The sequence below is a fragment of the Phyllopteryx taeniolatus genome, chromosome 16, assembly GCF_024500385.1.
Source record: "Phyllopteryx taeniolatus isolate TA_2022b chromosome 16, UOR_Ptae_1.2, whole genome shotgun sequence".
NCBI classification, from domain to species: Eukaryota; Metazoa; Chordata; class Actinopteri; order Syngnathiformes; family Syngnathidae; genus Phyllopteryx; species Phyllopteryx taeniolatus.
In genome coordinates, this window is record NC_084517.1 from 21,344,525 (window position 1) to 21,368,432 (window position 23,908).

At 41.9% G+C, this 23,908-nt stretch overlaps 1 protein-coding gene across 6 annotated transcripts in view; it reads left to right on the forward strand.

Annotated features, from left to right (window-relative positions):
• Nucleotides 1-23,708, forward strand: part of baiap2a (BAR/IMD domain containing adaptor protein 2a) — a 56,951-nt gene extending 33,243 nt beyond the window's left edge. Inside the window, exons 5-15 of one of the 6 annotated variants that reach the window (XM_061750559.1) lie at nt 531-602; nt 4,275-4,412; nt 9,977-10,129; nt 12,615-12,857; nt 12,947-13,172; nt 13,776-13,977; nt 14,056-14,124; nt 15,074-15,227; nt 15,367-15,404; nt 20,604-20,646; nt 21,057-23,708. In XM_061750559.1, the coding sequence (XP_061606543.1) occupies nt 531-602; nt 4,275-4,412; nt 9,977-10,129; nt 12,615-12,857; nt 12,947-13,172; nt 13,776-13,977; nt 14,056-14,124; nt 15,074-15,227; nt 15,367-15,404; nt 20,604-20,631 (1,323 nt within the window). In that variant the 3' untranslated portion in view covers nt 20,632-20,646; nt 21,057-23,708. Of the gene's footprint in view, nt 1-530; nt 603-4,274; nt 4,413-9,976; nt 10,130-12,614; nt 12,858-12,946; nt 13,173-13,775; nt 13,978-14,055; nt 14,125-15,073; nt 15,228-15,366; nt 15,405-16,642; nt 16,939-16,958; nt 17,123-17,340; nt 18,845-20,603; nt 20,647-21,056 lie in introns of those variants that run through there. The other 5 variants (XM_061750561.1, XM_061750556.1, XM_061750558.1 and 2 more) reach the window with 5 other exon arrangements.
• The last annotated feature ends 200 nt before the right edge of the window (nt 23,709-23,908 follow it).

The following is a 23,908-nucleotide window of genomic DNA, read 5'->3' on the forward strand; positions in this document are numbered from 1 at the left end:
ATGGAATGTGGAGCGTTCGTACGAAAGAAGTGGTGACAAATGCAGCGGCGCGGCTTAATTAAACTGTGGGGCATTGTGGGAAATGGCCTCGTAATGTAGGTTGCCACTACTGTACTGATATTTCGTATATCAACGCCGACTGACCAGCGGAAAAGGGGTCGGATTAAATAAGATTCTGCTCATTCCAACTGCTTTTGGAATATTTTAAGTCGTTAAGTTTTTCTTTTTTTGTTTTGTCTTATAGTAACAGTTCGAAAATTATTTTACAGTGAATTGAGGTATATGAGGAGATACATGTTTTAGAACAGCCATAAATTATTTTTGAAGAGAAGTGTTAAAACTAAACACTCGGGTGCGCCACAATATTCAATTCAGTATTAATGATATTACTGATCAATTGATTAGGAAAAACAAATTAGGAGAAGGTCACCACCATCTTCATCGCAACGGGGAAAGACGAACAAACGTATTTCTTATCCGTTTTCAGTTGGAATCATCGCGAAGGAATAACTGTTGTTTTCTTCTTCCAGCTGAAGTCTTTCCACAACGAGCTGCTGTCGGAGCTGGAGAAGAAGGTGGACCTGGACTCGCGCTACCTGACTGTGAGTACAACAACGATTGCGTGTGTTCGTTGGCGCTGGCCGCCATTTTCGATGGATTTACGCGGCAAGGTTGAAATGTTTTGAAGTCGGATTTGAGGCGACGCTGTTTTGGTGACAGACAGACAAGGAAGCAGAGGACGCCAGTGCGAGAGTGGAGCGATATCTTTAGAACGAGTGGGCTGCATCGTGGCCGCGGGCCGGATTTTGCTGGAGGGGGCGACTATTGTCGTATGATGTGCATTGTCACCAGGATTGCGCCTCCTGTGTGACGTCAGACTCTCTCTCTCTCTCACACGCACACACGAGAGAGCGGCGGGGGTTTATGAGAGAGGAGGCATTGAAATTTCACAAATGAGTGCTGTAAATCACTTGAGTCATCGATAGGAATTGTGTGGAATTGATTATTGGTGAAGCGATGAGGTGCACAACTCGCTGTTGATTCAGTCTCAGCTAGTTTGCTGTCAAATTTAGAAGATTGCGACATCAGCTACGATAGTGATGTCACCTTGGCTTGGAAACAGAAGTTCAGAACATTCACTGAGAGATTCTTCTGTCCGGCGTTGCCAAAACTACACACTGACGGAAAGTGAAGGGAGTAAGTTTCCCCAGGCTACAATGAATAGAAAAAAAACAAATTTTAAATATGAAAGATTTTTCACAAATATTGCAAGATATTATAATAATAAAACATAAGTCCCCAAAAAGGCCATTTAATGATTATTTACAATATTTAATATTGTCATAATAGAAAAAATATATATATATATATATATATATATATATATATACACGTGTATGTATATGTGTGTATTTATATATTATTTTAATAATTTCATATTGTAATATTATTTTTAACTATCATTTTTCTTTCTATTACTGTATATTTTGGCTGAATAAGAAAGACTTGAGCAGCGCACATTTGTGAAGCGGAGCCTTTGAAAAGCGGCTTTGATGATCTGTTGGCGTCAATGGCTCTGAGCCGTCTCGTTGGGTGTGGAAATCCAAGGCAATAACATCCATTTGAATTGGAGCACTGATAACTGCGATGGAATCGTCTCCAACCTTTAACGTGTCTGGAAAAGAGCGAGGAAAAATGCGTTTTACGAGATGAAAAGCCGGCGTGTGCGCCGCTCCCCCTCGTGGCGCATCCCTCATCTCCGCGCTCTCATCCCACGCGGTGACTTAACTCGGGGGGGGGGGGGTTACGACACACACACGCGCGCGCGCAATCAGTCGCTCTGCGCCGAGGTCACGACGTGGGCACGGCAGCGCGTCGCTTAACCCAGCGGGAGAAAGTGTGCCGAAGTTCGTCTCGTCTCTCGATCTCGACAATGAGCGCTCATTCCAGTTTCGGGGGCTTCAATGCTGTCTGGAACGAGGCGAATACTTGCACAACAGCCTTCCATCAAACTTGGATTCTGAGCCCGAAGGAAGCCCGACGTTCCCCACGACGGGGCTTCCCTTTCGGGAATTCTCATGTGAAGCGTAAAGAGCGGAGCGAGCCGTACGTGGACGGACAGGGCTTATTATGCCATTTCATTTGGTTCTCTCATATCGTACCACAATGTCCGCAATACTTCCGGAAGGTAGCCCCTGCAAGGAAAAGTAAAATGAACCGTTTCTCCACTTGAAGACATTATAGAGTAATATTAACAAATGTTCATTGTAATGTGGAGAGAAAAATGTTGAGAAATTGCAAGACTGCGCAGGGAATTCACATTACAATTACAACAAGCGGTCGAGAGCCGCACTTTAATTAATCCGTCGTTCAACTTTGGAGATGCGGTTTTGGTTAACAACTGAGATACTTACCGTGGTAACTCCCAGTTGTTTTGACGGGTGAAAAGGAGCCATCTATTTCAGGGAGGCCTGCATTTCTTCAAGTGGATGATGCAGCCGGTGACTAATTGAGTCTACTGAGTAAGCGAGTGAGGAAAATTGTTTTGTGTTTTTGGGTGTTCTTTTGGTCAACTATCAGGATGACACAAGTGATTCCCTCAAAGTTTTTGCAGGAGTGGGTGTAAACCAAAGGAAATCTGGATTAAGAATTAAAAAAAAAAAAAAAAAAAAATAGAAGAAGAAAAAAACAGCAGCCGTCAAGACCAAAGAACTGCACAAAAATCAAGAAGAAAGTTGCATGAAAAAGGCGCAACAAATTCAGCAAGTAAAAAAAAAAAAAATACACAAATACGTACCGTATACGAGAAAAAAAATAATAATAATTATCACGGGATTTTTTTTTCTTCCCCTTTGTTGAGCGAAATTAATGAAAAACAAACACATTTTTAAAATATATAGTGTTTTTTAACATATTAAAGTTAAATAGTACATTTTCAAAATATCTATATTTTTCATGACATAATTATGAATACAGTACATAATTCATGTTTCAGCATTTGTAAATTTGCCTATTTTCAGATTTTGTTGGGGGGCAACTTCCGTTATTCACTGAGAAATTCACCCACTTGCTGCTTCCGTGCGCATGCCATAGCCGTGTCTAATTGGGGGGTGGGGGCGGGGAACGTGATATGCCTGCCGCCATCTTGTGGTCGGAAAATCTTTCTGAAGCCTCTGAACTCTTAATTCTTCGGCAGTGGCCAGTATGCTGACGACGCTGCGCGGACGTCGGCCTGAGCTGACGTCACGTCGATCAGCGCTCCTCGTCAACTGTCGCTCAACTAGTTAACGGACCTCGCCCCCCCCCCCCCCCCCCCCCCGTCCCCCCACCCGGTCCGATCACCAACTTACTCGTCGGCGTCCTCTGCATCCGACCAGTGAGACGTTCCAACACTGCTTTGTGAGCTCTCCGCTGACAATTTTGCCGCGCATCAGCTTTGTGTTACCGCAGGCCCAGTTGCTATAGCAACAAAGATGGTGCAACCCAGGAAATTGTTTTTTTTTTTTTTAACCAATAAATAAGTGATTAGGGAGGAAAGGGAAGGCTTTAATTTATAAAACCTGAGTATGAAATGCCTGAGCTGGTTGTTTTCATCCGTGAATTTAAGTTTCCAGGCAATGGCAGATCGGAAACACACCTACATAAGCCTGAGTTTTTTTTTTTTTTTTTTTTATATTTTGTTGAAATGAGGAAAAAAATGTCTTGGAGTAGTTTGTCTGTGGCCCCAATGAGCTTGAAATGGCCGCTTCACATGCAAATGTCTCTTTTCAGGTACGGCTTCTTCAGGCTTTTTTGTCGGTCTGCTGACAATAGACAAAGTTACCGAATTTCGTGTTGCTGAGTGAAACCGGCTTTAGGGGCTGAATCTTCCAACAACAACAAAAAATGTTTCACACCATAATAAAGTTTGTCATCACTCAGTTTTATTGTCGTCAGCTTTCTTAGTGGAACGTGTTTTTTGTTGTTGTTTTTATTGGACAACTTTAATGGCAACAATGAGACAACATGTCAATTGAACGTCTAACCTGTCTCATATACGTGCTTCAAATTCCGTTACAATCGGCCAAACTTTTTTTGGCCGCTTCATACCAACGTAGCAGACTTCCTGTGTCTTTTGGGGCGTGGCTTCTCCAGACTTTTTTTTTCGCGGCTCTGCTCACGGTAGACAAGCCTACCAAATTTCTGAGCCGACTTTTGTACTGTAACCTGATAGTTTTGTTTTACGCACATTTAGTTGAAGACATTCCTTGATGCCGCGTTTCGGGTGTCCGCAGGCGGCGCTGAAGAAGTACCAGGTGGAGCACAAGAACAAAGGCGAGAGCCTGGAGAAGTGCCAGGGGGAGCTGAAGAAGCTTCGCCGGAAGAGCCAAGGCAGCAAGAACCCGTCCAAGTACGGCGAGAAGGAGATGCAGGTGAGCGACTCAAGAATTTGGTTGAGGGTTACTTCGAGAGATTGTAGGTCGAGTACACTCATCTCATTGATTTTGAATCACAAAGCATAAGAATGAACATTTCAGTGTCATTTTATTGTCAACATTTCGCACTTTTGAAGACAAATATTTACTTGGAGTTGTCTGGTTTTGCGTTGAATTGATATCAAAGACCTCTTTGAAAGACTTTTCAACAATGTTTTTTTTTTAAATTTGAATTTATTTATTTTTCAAAATTAGCCTCTTCACATTATCTTTCAATACCCTAAATAAAATAAAAATGAATTTCACTAAATTCACAAAAATGTCCGCTTTTGTGTTTGAACTCTTCTTTCAGCATTTTTAGCACTATGCTCACTCTCAGATTGGACAACAATATTTTATTTTGCAGTAAAAACAACGATTGGATCTAAAAAAAAAAAAAAAAACTTGTTTTCAAGAGTCAGCTGACTCAAGCGAATGAAGCCGTGTTTGCTGTTGGAGTCCTCGTGTTTAAGTAACCTGACAGAGCATTTGAAAGCAAATAACATGTTGATGACTTGAGAAAGCGCTTGTATAGTTCATATTTACAAGAGTCGTGCTCCTACTTCCGCGTAAATGCTCCACTCGAGGCTTTTCTTTGAGATGAAAATGGCTTGGTGGGAAAGCGGGGCGGGGATTGCACGCCGCGGGGCCGAGCTAATTGCACGGTCCCGCTCGGAGGTCCGGCAGGGTCGCGGCCAAATCAAAAGCGACGCCACCCGGCGTTCGTTTCCCCACCGTCGTTCATGTCAACGCGACATGCCGTTTCCTCGTTCGATGGCTTGGGTTCAGTCAACGCTGGGGTTATATGGCGCACCCAAGGGAGAAAAGTTTCATTCTGAGGTGTCGAAATTGGCAGATTATTATTTTTTTTAATGTGTAGCCAAACGTGAGGAATTGGGAGGTTTATGGGCGCCACTGGGTGGCGCCAAAGCGCTATTTTTCTATTAGGGCTTTGTCTCCATCTTGTGGCGTTTTCGGGCATTTCAGATAGAGCACAAAAATGGCAGCTAGGTAAGTTTTTCAGTGAACAACAGGATAGGTTTAAAAAAATAAATAAATAAATAATCCCTGAATTGGTGTATTTCTTGGGCTGGTTTCTTGTTTTTTTTTATGTTTTTGTTGCCCTGAGCTTTTGATTTGAATTATGGAAAATAGCTTCGATGTGCAGAAATATGTACAAAATCAGCCCTAAACTGTAATTAGTGTAGTGACACTACCTGAATAAAATAAGCAAAAATAATAATAAGCAAAAACTAACCATTACAAGCACATGAAATCACCTCGTTAAAATGTATTTAAAAATAAGTCAACATTAATTATAACCTGAACAAGATGACAGGGAGTTCAAAAATTAAGGGGAAAAAATAACCTGCACATTACACCAGCTAGTTAAAATATCCTAAAATAATAATTCTGGTAGACTAAATTTTAACGTAATAATAGTACAATTTTTTTAAATATTTTAATTATAATAAAACATCCACTTCAAATGCATTAAGTTAAATGGAATATTAAGTACTTTAGTTAAATAAATATATAGTCTGAGAGGCCGTGAGTATTTTCCCCCCAATTCAAAACATCTATTTTCATAGTTTATCTGGAGTGTGTTCACTGATGTTATCAGTAGGCATGTGTGGAAAAAGTCGACCTTTTTGCGTGACCTCTGACCCCGGGAGGGTGAAATATATAGACGGTGACCAAAACTCATATGGAGGCCAAAGTTCTTCCTCCTCCGTGCAGTTTAGTTTGCACCCTTATCTTTTTTCTTTCAAACATTAAAGCAGAGTCTGGCATTGGAAACAGATGGCGCCTTTTATTGATCGCCGCCTCATTACTGCGTCTCCCCTGCTTTTCCGCCAATTGCACTTTTGTGTCAAGCTCTTTGTGTCCCCTGCGCTCACACACATCCGCACACACACACACACAGACACATGCGTGCGCGCACACACATCGGTCGTATAAAGTCGCTGTCAAAATGCTAAACAGCTCATTATGTGTTAACACCGACTGGACCGAGGTTACCGGCGCAAAACGGCTGTCGATTTAAAAAAATAAAAAAAAAAAAAAAAAAAAAAAAGACATACATTTAAATTTTAAAAGGCCCCCGCACACACTTTGGCATTGACGGTAACTGCGGCAACATGTTCAATAACCTTGGATGCACATCATGAAGAAAGTGTTTGCTGGTGCTGGCGCAGAGCCTTTGTTTTTGTTTTGTTTTTTTTGTTTAATGCGCATCCCGGAGCATTTTCGCCGCACTTCTTTTGATTCCAAAGAGTGTTGATGATGGAGGAAGAGAGATGTGCGGCTCTTCACGTTGCTGGGGGAATGCTTTTGAAGTCCCGCAAGAAAAGTTGTCGCGAAAGCTCGGAGTTCCTTTATTAGTCCTCCGGGCAAATTCTATTTATTTAAAAAAAAAAAAAAAAAAAAAAAAAAAGTGTGCATTTACATGTGTATGTAAATGCACACTTTGGGTTATTATTATTATTATTGCTCCATTTTGAACAAGACAGCCAGGCTTATTCAAATGTATGTAAGCTATCATCACTCGTTACATCTTTTAAAAAGATCCAGCCTTTCAATCTTGAGGCGACGTAAATTCCACGCGACTCCCACAGAGTGAGGAAAAGGCGGAAAAGTTTTACGATACTTCTATGACTGTTGATCATTCGAGAGCATTAATACAATTATTCTCAAGCTATTTCCAACACTAGATTGGTTATTGAATAAAAAAACAACAGACGACATGGGAACAGACCAGTAATAGGCTATCGTTTTGTGAAAAAAAAATATGAAACTGACCATATTTGGACATATAGGCTTTCCGCCCAACACCGACAATATTCAGTTGCCCCTGCATTTGATTGTATGTACTGTATATATTGTTAATAACATGAATTTGAAGTCAGACGTCATGGAAAATTGTGGCAAGCAAATATTTAAGTTTACTGTACTGTAACTATTGTACAATTAATATGAATGGATTTGGCGAAAAAGAAATGTTTCTAATAGCGCTTAAATGTGAAGGGAAATTGCAATTTTGGTCCAGATTTCCTAGCAAAATGAAAAGAACAAATCAGTTTAGCAAGATACATCAAGTAGGCTCACTTGATTTGCTTTAGTGGGCCCCATCAAAAGATGTCAGGCTGGATATTGGACCCAAGTCTTGATTTTGACACTTGCGCCCTTGAAAATCATCCGAAGCGACGCAGTCGTATGTTTTCCACGCAACATTTCAGCAGTTGTTGTGGCGTTTTTGCTCTATTTGCATGTTGTCTCCGCAAAAGACCGGCAGCAATGTAGCAGCTTCCTTCCCTGTCGTTGTGACCTTTTGCACGACGCCACATCCTAGCCGCGATGTAACCAGAGTCGGCTTCGTCGGGATAACGGCTTGCGTCTCTGCCCGGACTTTTTCCCGCGCCGCTAATTGTCTTGGGTTACTTCACTGACCTTAAGAATGCTCGGAGGAAGGGGCCTCTGTGGGTTTTTTTTTTCTTGAAGAGGATTATTATTTGAGCTGTGCCAGAGTAGACAAGGTCGTAACAAAAAAAAAAAAGTGGAGGGAAAAAAAGCACAAAAAGATGAAAAGGTCGTCTGCGGGGCGGCGATAATTTTCATAGCAGAGGCTTTTTTGATGCGACCTCGCTGTTAAATGTGCTCACCGTGGCATTTTTTTTCCCCCACTTTTTTCAGCGCAGTGTGAGTCATAGCCAAAGTAGAAAAGGTTCTTTCACACAGCAGATGAATAAAATGGAAAAAAAAAAATGAATAGTGCAAGATTTTTGACTCGTCAGCCTTGTTCGGCATATTTCATAACGGCACATCACAACCCAATTTCACTGCTTGAATTCTGGAGGCTGGAAGTGAAAAGGTTTGGGTGTTTTTAATTTGATTGTAACATGTAGAGCAAGAGCGGAATAAGGTCAGGCTGCTCTCAGGAGGAAAATGAATTTGTCATCCGGCCGACGCGGCTCGCCAGTTTTGTGCGGCTAATTTGGCAAACGGCTATTGTTCGTGTTCACGCCGCACCGTTTACATTACGACGCGCTCCGGTCTTCATGCGCCCACACAGCCGAGAGCCACCGCAACTTTTTCCATCATTGTGACCTATAACCTTTACAATTTACAATTCATAAATCAATCCCATTCAAACTCATGTTAAATGAGCACACACCTGGCGGCGTTTACAGTGGCTCTGAATGAAGTTCAGATGTTCTAGTAGGCTTTTCCTGACATTTCAATGCGTCACACCTGTTGGCGATGTGGCCGTTTCTGCACGATAGTGCTTCAGACACTTGAAAGTGCCCGTGGATCTTCACCCAGCCTAGCTGATCACGTCCTGGGCACATAAATGCCATGTGAGGGGGTTATTTATTTACATTAGCCCCACTGTTACGTAAAAGTGGGTTAGAAGGGCAGAAGTGCTCTCTTATGGACATTTTAAGAAATAGGCAGACAGAAAAAAATGTGCTTATTTAATTTTCCACCAGATGGGTGGGCGGCGACCTCCGAAAACTAACTAATCAGTATACAAGCAATAAAAAGTCGATTTTCTCAATATGTCCCCCTCTCTAAATCACGCCATGAACATAAGCATCAAAATAACTTTCTGTCATACTCCTGCAGCTCCACATGACTGGGATGACCTTTTTTGGGGCACTTGCCGGGAACTTGCCATGTGCTATTTTTAGAAGAAAAACAAAGTCCAGCAGGATGTCGCTCACATGCGCTCTTGCACCCTTAAAGCCACAGAGAGCATTTTTACCTGAATCTACAAAGGACTATTATTAAGAGCATCAAGTCAAAATATTTGCATATGGTCGACAAAGACAATTCTTAAAATATTAAGAGGAGAAAAGTTGTAAAAAAAAATTTTTTCTTAAAATATTACCAAAATATATTCTAATATTTTGAGAAGATAGGTGTTTGAAAAAAAAGACAGAATTTTACAAGAAAATTCTCACAAAATTCACATGAACTAAGTTGTAGTATTATGAGGGGGGGAAAGAGTCCTAATTTTACAAGAATCCTCACAATATTACTGTTGCATTCAAGTTGTTGTGGGAATTTTCACATTCACTTATGAAAATAAACTTTGCTCTTGTAATATTGAAATGTATATATATTTTTTATTGCATTGGCTTTTTTTTTTTTTTTTTTTTTTTTCTCTCTCTCCAGTGTGGCCCTATAATATAAAACTCCATGGCTGCTTTACAAAAAAAAGAAAAAAAGTTTGATTGATACTGAGCCCATTGAATGTAAATTAAATAAAAGAAACTAACAGAATCCGGCTGATGATGATTCCGGCTACATATGAAGGCTTTAACATGGTTACGCAAACTGCAAATGAAACTGAACAGCTTGTGTATAAAAAAAAAAAAAGTCTCTGTTTCCACTAATGACAGCGAACGTCGTTGGGTACGAGCGCCTACCGATTATTTGTGACTCCGGGCTACGGGCCGCCGCCTCCTCCTCACAGTGGCGTTGACGCGTTCTCGTGTGTCCGCCCCCTTCCCCCGCAGTTCGTGGAGACCATCAGCAGCAAGCAGACCGAGCTGGACACCTTCATCGCCGACGGCTACAAGACGGCCTTGTCCGAGGAGCGTCGCAGGTACTGCTTCCTGGTGGACCGCCAGTGCGCCGTGGCCAAGAACAGCAGCGCCTACCACGGCAAGGTTAGCTCTTTAAAGCCATACACACTCAAAGTCACAGATACTGCACTAGAATGCGAGGATGGCGACTCCAAGTGGGCAATAATAATACCTGCACCTCACAAGCACGTTTTATTGTCTAATAATGCGAAATACATTTTTAGCTGATGTGCTCGATTAGTCAATGGGATAACGGTAGAATCAGTTAGTAAATCACTTGCTATCAAAGCACATCAGGAGATGTCTAATTAAAAGACACGTTAGCTACAAGCACTCATAGGGCCTCTTCATTTTAAAAAGCCATTAGGACTGGAGACAAAGTCTGCGGTTATCTGGCGCCATAAAACCACTATTGCACCTTTGAGCATTGGGCCACAATGCTGAATGGACATCGGCGGCGGGGTTACAAATCAAGGCCGGAGTTGATCTTGAAAAATGTCTTTTATTTATTTATATATCGATGCTGACATTTGAAGTGAAGAACCTATTTAATCTGCCTCCCGGGATTCCTGGTGGGTGTGAACTGTCGGGCTTGAAGATGCCGCTAGACGAGCAATGTGTGTGTGTGTGTGTGCGCGCTGCATCAATACGGAGTCTCGTCATTAATCGGGACGTGGGCGTGTGCGTGGGATGACTTGAAAGAAAGCAAACCTCCCTAAGGGTGCCCAGTGTGGTTTTATACGAGTGCGCAATGACAGAGGAAGGAGGACAAATTAACACAAGGAGGGAGCGGTAATAATGCATCAAAAAAAAAGTTCCGCAAAGATGCCTGGCTGTGAGTTGCTAGCGTGGGCTGCTCGGGTGCCTGTTGGCCCACGCGGGCTCTTTTTATAAGCGTGCAAAGGGTCAAGGATGCACGGTGAGAAGAAACATTTGTGGACCAAGTGTTTATTTCAGTGACTGCAGTCTTTACCAAGGTTTTGTTTTCTCTGTGTCACACGTGAGCCGTGTGCCATAACCTTGTTTTTCAGCTACAGGTTGTCTGTTTGGATTCAGACCATCTTTTAAGGACAGTAGGTTCCGCTTATCGGAAGCCAACACTAATCTGTGCATCCAACAAAACTGCAGTTCTGCTTATTTTTGGCTTAAACATGTTCGCAGGGTTTCTGCATCCGTGGGGTGGGGGGGGGATGCGGGTGATTCTGCGTAAAAATGACTCTACCTGACAGGATTTCAGAGAGTGAAGTCTGGTGGCTTGGAAGAGGCTACGGATCTTCACCACCGATCATTTCATGGGTTGAGAAACTCAATGCTGTTATGTAACAAACAGTAGGGTAGAAATGCAGAATAGCTCACACCCATTTTCAGAACGAAGCAGATCACAGTTCACTTGGTCATTTGTGAGAGCAGTCGTCGAAACCACCTGGACCACCTCTTCGAGGCGTTCTCGGTCTGGTTCCAAACAAACTGGCAAACTGGGAAAACTTGATCCGCTCCCACTAGAAAATGATCCAATCAGGTTGTACCTGAAAAGGAACCAAAGAAGAACCAAGTTTGCAAAGCCCTCAAACTGATACGGACCACCAAAAACAAACTATAGGTGTGATGCTGTCTTCACCTTCTTTGGACAAAGGTCTTGGAATCAGATTAATCAGTCAGAGATTGGACTCGACTCTTTAGTTGACCATAAATCCATTTTCTCACACTTATTCTGTTCAGGATCATGGGTGAGTCTACCCAGGTTGACTTGGGGCAAAAAGTCTATTCCCAGGATCGGTCGGCAGTCACTCACGGCACATTTAGAGACAAACCAACCACTCAACCCGACAATCGTACAAGATCAACCTCTATCCGGGAGTCAACCGATCAGGGATAGGACCAGACTCCTTCGTAAAGCATTCATCCATTTTTCTACCACTTATCATGTTTGGATTTTATCCCAGCAGACTGTGGGATGCGAGTCGGCGGTGAAATCTGGAATGGTTGCCATTCAATCACAAGGCACGCATGGAGACGACAATCATTCACATTTGCAGCAGAGTTAACCACAACACTATTGTGACTTGAAAGCCCGCGAAAGCATCCTTATACTCTATTTACAAAAGTCTTGAAGTCGAGAATCCTGAGTTGACCATCCATCCACCGATGAGCTGACGTGTATCCCAGGAGACTTTTAATGAGACGCGGGCGTACGCCCTCGAAGGTTCCTAGGCCATTCACCCTCACATCAAGCATGTTTTTGGACTGCGTGAGTGCAACCGGGGAAATCATGTGGAGAACGCCCAATGCTAAGATCCAAACCCAGAATCGTAGTTAATCATGAACCTTAATTCAGTTTTTACTATATATTATAATTTTATGCTTTCAACTATATGGGGCCAGTTTTTAAAATACCTTTTTCTGTTCCTGTTCTGTTCATCTGAATAAATTGACAAACATTCCCACACATATTCTAAAATCTTCCCAGAAAAGTGGAAGCGTGTTTAGTTTCACTTTCTAAATGTGTTACATTTAGTCCTCGACCCATCTTACCCTTATCGTAAGGTTCGTCCCTTCCTCGTCCTTCCAGGGTAAAGACCTTCTGACCCAGAAGATCCCAGTGTGGCAACAGGCCTGTTCAGACCCCAACAAGCTCCCAGAGAGGGCCATGCTCCTGGCCCAGCAGATGGGCTCGGCCACCATGAGCGGCACGAGCCCCCTGCACACTTCCAAATCCAACCTGGTCATCTCTGACCCCATCCCCGGAGCTCAGCCCCTTCCTGTGCCCCCTGAGCTGGCCGTGTTCATGGGCAGTGGCCTCGGGCACCAGGCGGTGAGTTTACATTGCCGTTCGGTCATAGTCATTCCGAGGATTCACACATTCTCGTGAGTCACATTGACTGCTTTGTTTGTTCATTGCAGAGGCTGATGGGCCCCGATGGCATGTCCATGGTCAACGGGACAACAGGAGTCCACGGTGAGGAATACTGGACAGATGGGGGGAACCTATCCCAAGTCAGGCCTTCGTCTCCGCAGACCCAAGCGCAGGTGCAGTCCCAGGCTCAGCCCCAGAGACAGGTCAGCGACGTCTACTCCAACACCCTCCCTGTTCGCAGGCCAGCCCCCGCCAAGAACAAGAACCCAGTTGGTAAGATATCGGATAACGCCAATACGCCACCGACCGACTACAATAAACCTCCGCTATTCGTCGGGTTTAGGGACTGAGCCTTGCCGGCAATTTAAAAAAAACACCAGTAATTGGCGTCCCCCCTAAAAATGTTTGTGATAGTCTCTATAAATAGTAAATACAACGCACGCTATGATCCCATCCATCCAGTTTCTCTGTCGCTTATGCTCACTAGGGTCGTGGATGATCTGGAGACTATTCCAGCTGACTTTGGGCGAGAGGCAGGGTAAAGCCTCCAACTGGTTGCCAACCAATCCCAGCACTATGATCCAAAACACTCTCTCGTAACGTAAAGGGAGGAAAATAGCTTCGGTATGTTGCAGTTGGTGGGATAGCAGTGACTCAACCAGTAAGGACTTGTCTTGGGGATTAGGTTTGAGACCCCCTGTTGACTGACATCATATACAGACCAAAATCTTAACGGTTGTCACAGGGGTTCCTGTTACCTACCTAAGGACTACCAAGGCCAAAAATAACATAGCTTTGTATATTTTGGGAATGTATTTACTTGTACTTTATGGAGATCACGTCTCTGACCGCCGTGGCTTTGCGCTCTCTTCTCAGGTGAGACACGGACCCTCCCCAGGTCCAGCTCCATGGCGGCGGGCCTGGAGAAGAACGGACGCTCCCGCGTGCAGGCCATCTTTTCGCACGCCGCCGGCGACAATGGCACCCTGCTCAGCTTCTCCGAGGGTGACGTCATCACCCTGCTTGTGCCCGAGGCCCGTGACGGCTGGCACTATGGCGAGAACGAGAAGAACAAAATGTAACACTGTCGCGTTCCAGACCATTCTAGAGTTGTTTGTCTCGTGTTAATAACAAGTTGTGTGATTCTTGTAAGCAGGCGTGGCTGGTTCCCGTTCTCCTACACACGAGTGCTGCCCGAGACCGACAGCGAGAAGCTCAAAGTGAAGTAAGCAGCGGCGACTCGGACAGTCCAGCAGATGGCGATAATTATCTCCCCCCTCCCCTGTTTTGTATTTTATATTAAATACAGAGCAGTGATTCGTTTACAAAAATGCATGTAAATAAACCTCTCATAATCCATTTAGTGTTTTTGGTGTCTGTAGCCTCTTTCACACCGTTTTCACCCGTGACTTTCGAATGAAAGTGAGATATGTACTGTGTGACGAATAAAATATGTCAGGCGGCGTCCTACCTTTCCGCTATTTGCTTTCACGCGGCCGCTGTTCTGTGTCTGATACTACCTACCTCCAAAGCTAGCAAATTCTCAGGTCCACTTATCCCTCCCCAATTCTGCATCGGTGTTGTTGACATAGAAGTCAGACCGGAGGAGAAGAACAAGGTGGAATATTCCTGGCTTTAGTAAAACGTGCGTGACTTCTTCTTTCTGTTCTGGTGTCATTTAAACAGCTCAAATGGGCGTGGCTGGCAATTTGGTTTTTGGTTTATGGCTGGGGCAGTTGTGATTGAGCCCCATGAACTCTGCCTAGCAACAAGTGACCAGGCAAAGTAATCCAAACTTCTTCTTTTTCACCTATTTAGGCTGCTATTCTGCTTAGTAGATTTTTTTTAAAAAAATTGTAACTTAATTTAACCTTAAGTTTAGTCGTACCTCAAATTTTGGCTAGCAACACAAAGCAAAAAATTGAAGGAGTGACTGCTTGTAACTCGGATGACTCGTAAATTGTTGCACTCGCACGTGTTTAGGTACCACATCAACAATTTGTTGTCCATGTGGTTTAGTATATTAGAAGACAAAATACTAAAGGCAGTAAAACTCCAATCATTTTCCAGGTCTGAAGTGGCTTTGCCACAATGTATTCCATTTCAAGCAAGCGTTTAGTGGGCTCATTTATGGCGAGCTGCGGTCTGAGGTTTTTCTCCTCCTGTGTGGCCAGCCTGCATCACGGCAAGAGTAGCAGCACGGGCAACCTGCTGGAGAGCGACGCGTCCCTGCCCACGCCCGACTACGGCCTGACCGCCCGACTGTTGGCGCAGAGTCTCGCGCAGACCCGCCCGAGGCCCTACAGCATGGCAGGCTTTGGCACTCAGGTAGGGGACAAGTCCACACGAGTCTTCAGTGAATGCATCATCTCTCCATTTATTATTGGAGTGAAGTCTTCCTTGCTGTGTGTTGACACCTGGCGGTAAATTGATGTCACATTTTATTTTATTTTTTTGTGTCTTTCAGCCTGCCATTGAGGATTATGATGGTCGCTTTGCCACAAGGTCAGTGTCTTTTGCAGCCTGATCCGTGACTAATACAACTTAGAAAGAAATGTTGCTCTTTTTTGGGGGGGGGGAGGGTGTAATCAAAACAGGAGATGATGAATCAGTTTCTTTTGCATTTCGAGACAAAAAAAAAACTAAAACGCCAACGTCAGCAGACATGCTAATTAGCTCATTTCAATGCTACTAAAAGTAGCTTTCTCAGTCTTAGTTTTGCATGGAATATTAGACTTGAAAAAAAATCTCTTTTCTCTAATTTAATGTAATATTTCAATGTGATATCTTGCTCTTGTTTATTGCACATTGGTAAATAGTTATAAAATTACTGTTAGAACCAAGTCAAAAATGAATATTGTATATTGGTACAAATATTGTAGAAAATGGTAGATATTATTTGACATTTACTGATTCATTTGATTCAAATATGACCTTAAAATCAATGCTGTTTTACAAAATAAAATTGAGATTTTTGTTTATATCACATTTTTTTTCTTGATATATAAATAAATCAGTGGACTAAATATATATATATATATGGGATTATACGAAATAAAAAAAATAAAAGATTTACGTTTATATAGCTATGATCATGGCTCATAAAGCCACTTCAAGTAATTTAACAAGCGAATTAGGCTCAGAACCCACCGGAATAACTTTAAAAAATAATAATAATAATTTGTGGTGGCACTTTGAATTTGGTCCTTTTGTTGAATGCATCTTTTTTCCTCTTTTCTGTCCCTTGCTCATGCGTTTTATCACTTTCTTGGTAGCTGTTTTAAATAAAAGATTGCGCCGGAATATCTCACTGTTCCTGTGACAGTCAACATGTTTCTGTTGTATGTGTTTGTGGGGGGTTCGTGCGAGGAGACGCCTTATATGAGCGTCGTAACGCTTTTGCCCATCACTGCTTGTTAGTCTGGACCCCTGTCTGTTGTCATTTTGTTTTTACGGGTGACACCATCCCTAAAAAAAAATAAAAATAATAATAATCATCATATGCTAATCTTCGCTAAGCCGAGATGACTTCATGATTTCCTCTCTGAAAACATCGCAGTGAGGAAATGTCAAGTCCAGTCTCGGCCCTGACTTATCAAGTTGGGCAGTTTGGAGTTGCAGAATCCCAAACGTCTCCCGAAAAGCGTCCCGCCTTCTCGTGTGTCCTGTTCTGTCTGTCTCTGGCCATTTCTCTCTCTGAGTGTGTCCGACCTGGCAAGCTTCCTTCTCTCTTTGTTCCACAGTGACAGTCCTGATGGCAAATTGATTTCGACTGTGTGACAACACACATTGTGACAGACGCAGACAGCTGCGGATAGCACAGGGGCCTCCTTTCCTTTCCTTTCCTTTCCTTTCCTTTCCTTTCCTTCCTCCCTCCCCCCTGTCTCTCCTCCTACTTCCGCCTCCACACACACTCCTTCAACGAGTGGACGAGGCCGGTCTCATCCCTGCTTTCTGTCCTCTCTTCCTCCCTCGCGTCGGCCGTCCCGGGTGCTGCTGCTGCCTCGCTGCTGCTGCCTCGCTGCTGGCTGCCTGGCGGTGTCGCTGTCGGGACGGTAGCGGTTGGTGGGTGGAGGATTGCGTTGAGAGCCGGGGCGGGGCCTACCTGCTCGGCGTGCAGCGATACGGACTCTGAGCAACGGCAGTCGCGTGTGGAGAGACTGCCGTTGCTCGCCAGCTTTGTCCCCCCATGCATGTACACGGTTGTGTCTTTTTTGTGGCACTTAAAAAAAAACAAAAAAAACATATATATATATGTGTATATATATATATATATATATATATATATATATGGAAAAAAACAACCGTACAAGTGCCAAAAGACTTGTGGGGGCCGGGGTGGCCTTTCTTTACGTGACACGTGGGCCAAATAACGGCTGAGCAGGAGGAATCCGATCGGTCGTGCGGCGCTTACACTCAACTTCTTTTTTTCTGTTGACAGTGCACGGAGAGAGTGAATACACCCCCTTGATTGCTCAATGGAAAAGTAAAACATTACAAAATATATTGAACCCATTGGCAACAGTATGAAGAGATAGGCGTGACGCAACGTACGAGTTTTTCAAGAGTCATTCGCTTTGATTTATTTTTATTTTATTTGAAGTATCTAGGTTGCAGTGTTATCATGCTTTAAGCAAGGCATATTTGAACAGAAACTGTGGAGAAAAACAATAATATAATAACAATATTGCAATACTCACAGCTGTATATTCTTCATATTCTGGCACAAACAACTAATATTACTGCAGTTTACTCGGGAGTTTTGACCGGCTCCGTTTATATCTGTATGTCTGTGTTATACTGCCCCCGGGTGGTCAATGCGTGCACAACAGAATGAGTAGCGCAATGTCCACTGAATTGAATCAAAAAAAATGTGGCCAAAATGATTTTATTTAATGCTGTCAATACTGTATGTTTTTTAATAAAGTACAATATTATAAAGTGGTATTTTCCTGATTATTAAACACATGGCAAAAAAATGTTTAGGGCTAGGCAAGAACGGATTAATGACATTCAAAAAAAATTCGTCGGGGAAAGATAATTTGCGATTTGAGTTTTTTTGACTTGCAATCATGGCCATGAAACAAATTCACGTCGTATCTCAAGGCGCCGCTGTGAATGGCTCATAGAAAAGTCGTCATTTCCGTCATGGGAGTAAACTGCATTGAAGTGATATTTGGGTGCTTTTTTTTTTGTTTTGTTTTGTTTTTTTGGGGACTAGTTTGGGGGGGACGTTTTGTTATGATTTATCAGACAAATGTAACCTTAACATTGCAGAATGTTTATTTCTTCTATTCTTAATATGTTGCCCGCAAAATGTGTAATATTTTTGCAAAGGTGGTATTCTAAAAGGGGTGTGTTCACTTTGTATATCTGCTGTATTTCCTGTTTTGGGTGGTCCGGAGGGTGTGTGTCCAATGCCTTACATGCCGCTTACACGCCCCCCCCCCAATGAAGGACATATTTGATGTGCAGGCGCGCTTCAAGAATATACCGCGTATCTATCTTATCTATATCGATATCTGACTTGTTTCTGTCCGTCCACGGAATTGCACTGTATTCTTCTTTTGATGACCGCTGCGATTTCTTTGGAGTAGCCCGACGCACACTGGATTTGCTCTTCTTTGTGCAAATCCTCCGCCTTGGATAACCGCTGTGAGTTTGTTGCAAATGACCGGCCATGTTTCCTATTTCTTTCCTTTGCAGCTCTGTGTTGTTTCTTTTCTGATTGTAATTCCCTGAGTGGCTCTGTAGTTTATTTTTCTTCTCCAAACAATTGTTGTCCTTGTACTAAAAGACTGATTCGTTGTTTGCTCTTATGCATGCCGTGGAGGGATATCAGAAAATGTGATTTCAAAAAAAAAACAAGAAGAAGAGACTCTGAATGTATGGTGACTTTTTACAAAAGGTATTCTAAATAAAACATATCTCTATATATTAATAAATCGTCTGGTGTGGCGGAAATCTGTTCTTTCCGCTCAGCTCGAATCGGAAGAGGTTTTGTTCGTAGGTGTTTTCTGTTTCTGTTGACCGCTGCCAATCCCAGCATGCACCTGTGACCTTTAACCCTTCCCCTTGCAAACTCCTCAGCACCCGCGTTACCGTGCGTGCGTGCGACTGCTACCTTCTTCTCGGCTTGTTGCTTCGTTGACTTTTGCAAGCGTTTTGTGCCGTGGTTCGTCTCGTGTTTTGTTTGATGAAAGGCACACGCGCAGCCTCCAAACAGCTGCTACTTGACAATAACGCCACTTGCAGCATGTTCAGCATGAGCTGTTGCACTTTCTTTTGGTTTGTTTTTTTTAGTTTCCACAATCCCGTTGTTTGACGGTTACAGTGCAGCCTCTCAAGTGGAATGCAATTCATCGATGGAAATGATCTGTACCAGCCTCAAACTGCAGCTATCATTAAAAAAATAAATTAAAAAAAAATAAGATCCTGAAAGGGGAGTTTAAATTTTTCTAAAAAAAAAAATCACTTTTTTGTCATACTTAAAGTTAAAGTAATCATTATAACTTGACAGTAATACATGGATATGATCTGTAAAAAAAAAAAAAAAAAAAAAAAAAATCTGACATCTCTGGCCCTGATTTGATTTAATTTTTATTTGATATACAGTGGACTACTGCATAGTCACAGTTCGGAATTCGCAGATGATAAAATTTTGCATTTTTTTTTTTCAAATGTTTTCACATTTTTTTTTCAACTTTAATGGAAAATTTGTATTATTATTATTTTTTTTGTGTGGGGGAACCAACCCAGAAAACGCTTAGTCAAGAATATTTAGGGGTCGAGGAAAAAAAGAGAAATAAAAGAATTGTGTAGAAATTTCAATGCAATTCTATGCGTCAATGACCGGATGATTTTCACTATTCGCGGTACTCGTGAATCCTCGCCACTGTACGAGGTGTCAATCATTTGTTGCAAATTCACAAACGTAACCCCGTGGCCTCAGAGGGGAAAAAAACAAAAACAAAACAAAGCTTCAAACGGATATCATTTAGTGTTATGGTAACTCGCTGTTACGATTAAACTGTAACAAAGAAAAGGTCAAAGTCAGTTCCTCCCAACATACTGCGCAAAGTCGACCTCAGTTGAACTGTGTCACTGAAACAGCCTTCCTTGACACCAATTACTTTCCTATTAGTCAGAAAGAGCGCAAAAACCAAAAAGCTTAGGTTCCACAGGGGGGAAAAAACGTGAATAGGTGAATTGTGAACCAGGAGTGGGCAGGTGTTTACTGAATTCGAATTTATTAAAGAAAACAACAACCAAACATAAAACACAATAATGAAAAAACAATGACAAAATAATATTACAATCAAATATTTCTTTAAAAAAAAATCTCTTTGCAAAGCATTAACCCAAACAGTGGCATGGAAACACTGCTGCAGCGCCTCCTTGTGTCTTTAGACAAAATTGGTCACAGGCTGCCTGCCGTTCCACCAGCGGCCTGCTGGTGGTGTCAAGGTCTATCAAGTGTTGATCGATTCCTCACAGGAGGGACAGAAGAAGAGTCGTTGAGCATTTGAGCATTGAAAAAGTCTCCCAATGATGTAATCAAAAATCCACCGTCCACGGTGGCCGTCGCACGGCATTGTTGCGGTTGTTGGCATGACGAACCAGCGGCGTGGTTCCCCCAACGTGAGCCCACGCGTGACGTGCGAGGTCAAGCATTCAAACGCACAGGTTCTCTTTCCCTTCCAGTTTGGGTCCAGAGTTGTCCCGCTTCTGAGGGAACAGGACCTCCGTAAGTCCAATGCCTCTCCGCCAGCCAATCGCTTTTTTCTTTTTTTCTTTTTTTTTTAAATTCCTGCTTCTCTCATTGGCTGCTGGCCACAGTAGAACGCTGCAAGTTTTTTTGCGAGGTGGTGGGTGGGTGGTGAGGGTGTGCGCGCCTCTCAAGCAGCATTTGCTTCTGTCTGGTTTTGGAGTGTTCTTTTGTTTGTTTGTCTGTTTTTTTTTTATCCCTGCACGCTTGTCAGTTTGAGTTTGTTTGGAGGTTTTTTTTGGTAACATTTTGGTGCTACATGCTTGCTAACCTCAATAGAATGCTCGGGAGGTCACGCGGCGGTTCCGGCGTGGCTGCTGCAAGTGGTTTTTGGGAATGGTTGACCTGATTGTCCGTATTCCTCGCCCCGCCCTTTCCTCTCCCCACAGCGACCGCCCCATGGAGGTCTTCCTCCGGCCCGCCTTCACCGACGACCGATCTGCCACCATCTTCTACTAGCGGCCTGCGATAGCTCCTGTTTTGGCTTGTTGTTGTTTTTTCATTTCATACATAAACATCTGAGGGGGGAAATGGCCAAAGTTTGAATGAGTTGTTCATTTACTTCTACGTTTGCCTAATCTGTTAATTTAACGACATGACTAAAGACAAGGTAATACTGTACAGAAAGTTGCAATCTTATCAGAATGCAGTCCAAATGTTGCGTAAAGAATTCGTAAATGTCAAAGACAGTTTTCTGAGAATAATAGTCACAAGAAAATATGACTTGATTCTTGTGATATTGTGATTTTCTCCCCCCACAGGAAAAAGGCCAAAGTTGCAAGTCGTTTTCTTAACTTTGATCTTAATTTAATTACAAAAATAAAGGCATGGTAATAAAACCCCAAAAGTCTCAATCTTGTGAGAATAAATGAAAAACATTCCAAGAAGTCACATTTGTATGACAATGAAGTTGTGATATTACAAGAAAAAAAAAAAAAAGGTCTTCTTTTCATGAAAAAAAACCCATAATGTTGGAACTCCTTTATTTAATATGACAAATATATTCTTGTAACATTACAACTTATTTTTGTACCATTGCAACTTTTATTCTTGTAATTGTACGACTGTTTCACTAAACGTTCCCCCCCCCACCAAAGAAACAGAAAAAAAGATCAACATCAAAGCAGTGCTAATTAACTTTAATTTCATTTTAACCATGGAAATAAAGTAATACAGCCCAAGATGTTGATTAAAAAAAAAACCTCAGAATTTTGAGTACTACAAGAAAAAAGTTGGAATTTTACAAGAATAAGTGCAATAATGTGGCAAAAAAAAAGTGGTAGTTGTCAAAGAATGAAATATTCATATGAGGGGAAAAGTGAATGGTAGGAGGAAAAAACAATTTACCAGTTTTCAGGAAAAACATTACTTTATTCTCACAATATTGTGACTTTCACGTAATTTACAAACTTATTGCAGTAACTTTATGATTATATCCTTGTAACATAACTTTTTTTTTCTTGTAATATTACGATTTTTTTTTTTTCCGCACCAGAAACGACGACGACTTTATTCTCATAATATAGCCACCACTTTTTTTGTCACCGTTTTTTTTTTGAAATTATTATTATTTTCACAACGCCGCATCATTACCGACGCTTCTATTGTGGTGTTTCTCTGGCGTGACGCTTATAACATTTTAGTATTCTTCTTGACATTAAAGAGCAGCAGCAATGAACTTTACACGTTTATAGTTTTTATAAGTGAGGTGGGAGGAAAATATCACGATGATGTTTATCGCTCACGGTATGGAATTGATATCGTCGCTGTTTGAGGTCAAAGTACGTGTAGTTGCGTCATTTTTGACTGAGCATCCCGGATGGATTTCTGTATTCTTAACGACCAATGAAAACACGTTTTATTACAACGTGTCCGCAAACACTTGGCAGCTTCACGACTTCCGTTTTTGATGGCCGTTAAAGTGGACCCCCGCGTATTCGACGTTCGGGATTCGCAAATTCAACTATTGGCGGATTTTTGGAGGGGGAACCTATCCCCCGTTGTTCACTTTTTATTTTATTTATTTTTTTTATATTGACCCAATCCTGCCTATTTGTATAATTTTGGACTATTTTTTTTAAATGGCAATTAAAAGGGAGCGTCAATTATTTGTAGATTTTCACGGTCGTTATCCCCCGCGCGAATAGTATGGGGTCCGCTGTACTTCGTTTGAACAAAGCAAGTGTTTTCGACCTCGATTATTCTTATCGCCGGCAAAATAATCGTAATAATACCGTGAGATATTCCCACTCCTTGTAAGTAGGAGTTGTAGCTGTGCAATTTTTATTTTCTTTTTTTTTTGGTAGCTGGAATGAACATTTGGTGAATCAAATTGTGCTTAAATTGCAATAGTTTAATTGCATATCCGGAGTAATGTGGCAATTGTGCCTTCCACTTTTTCTGTATTTTTTTGTTACATTTTTTTTTTTTTTTTTTTTGCTTCTTATGTAAAGCTACTTTTTTTTTTCCATTTTCACCAAGATATGACTTTACAATAACGCTCCTTTTCTCTTTTTAATATCAATGATATGTAGTCTGCTGGCTAGAGGAGTGAGGTGAAATTTCAGCGCATGCGTAAAGGAATTATTTTATTATTCTGATCATTTTTATTAGTTTTGAGGGAGTGGTACGTAGCTAATCTGATAAGGCGCAGTATTAATATCGCTTTTGGTCATTGGTTCTCAGTATTACACGCTCATCTGGATTGTGAAGCAGAACGGCTGCGCGGGTCAAAGTGCAAAAAAAAAATAGAAATCAAGATTTATTGAATGCTATGATTGAGCTTATAGGACTGTCCAATGAAAAGTAACCGTCAAGAATAAGTCGATGAGTGCTTTACACTGAGGGATTTAGGAATCTTGCTTTTATTGTCATTTGGGAAGTAAGTTTCAAATGCGTTTTTTTTGTTGTTGTTTTTTTTTTACATTTTAAATAGCTTTCACTTATTTCATTTTCCACGTTTTGTGTCTGTTTGTATTATACCTGTTCTGTACAGAAAGCCCATAAATTATCAAAATAAATCCCAGTGGATAAACTTTTAATACCGTTATGTCATGTTATCACACTAAGTATTCTTTCTCACATTTCTATCTTTTACACATTTTAATTGTATTGTTAGCTTTAGGAGTTTGAAATGTTACTTCAAATGTGGGTGTGTTACAAATGCATTTAATATAGATAGATAGAGACACTGAAAAGTAAAAATAATATTATGAGAGCAAAGCAAGATGGTACGCAGAAT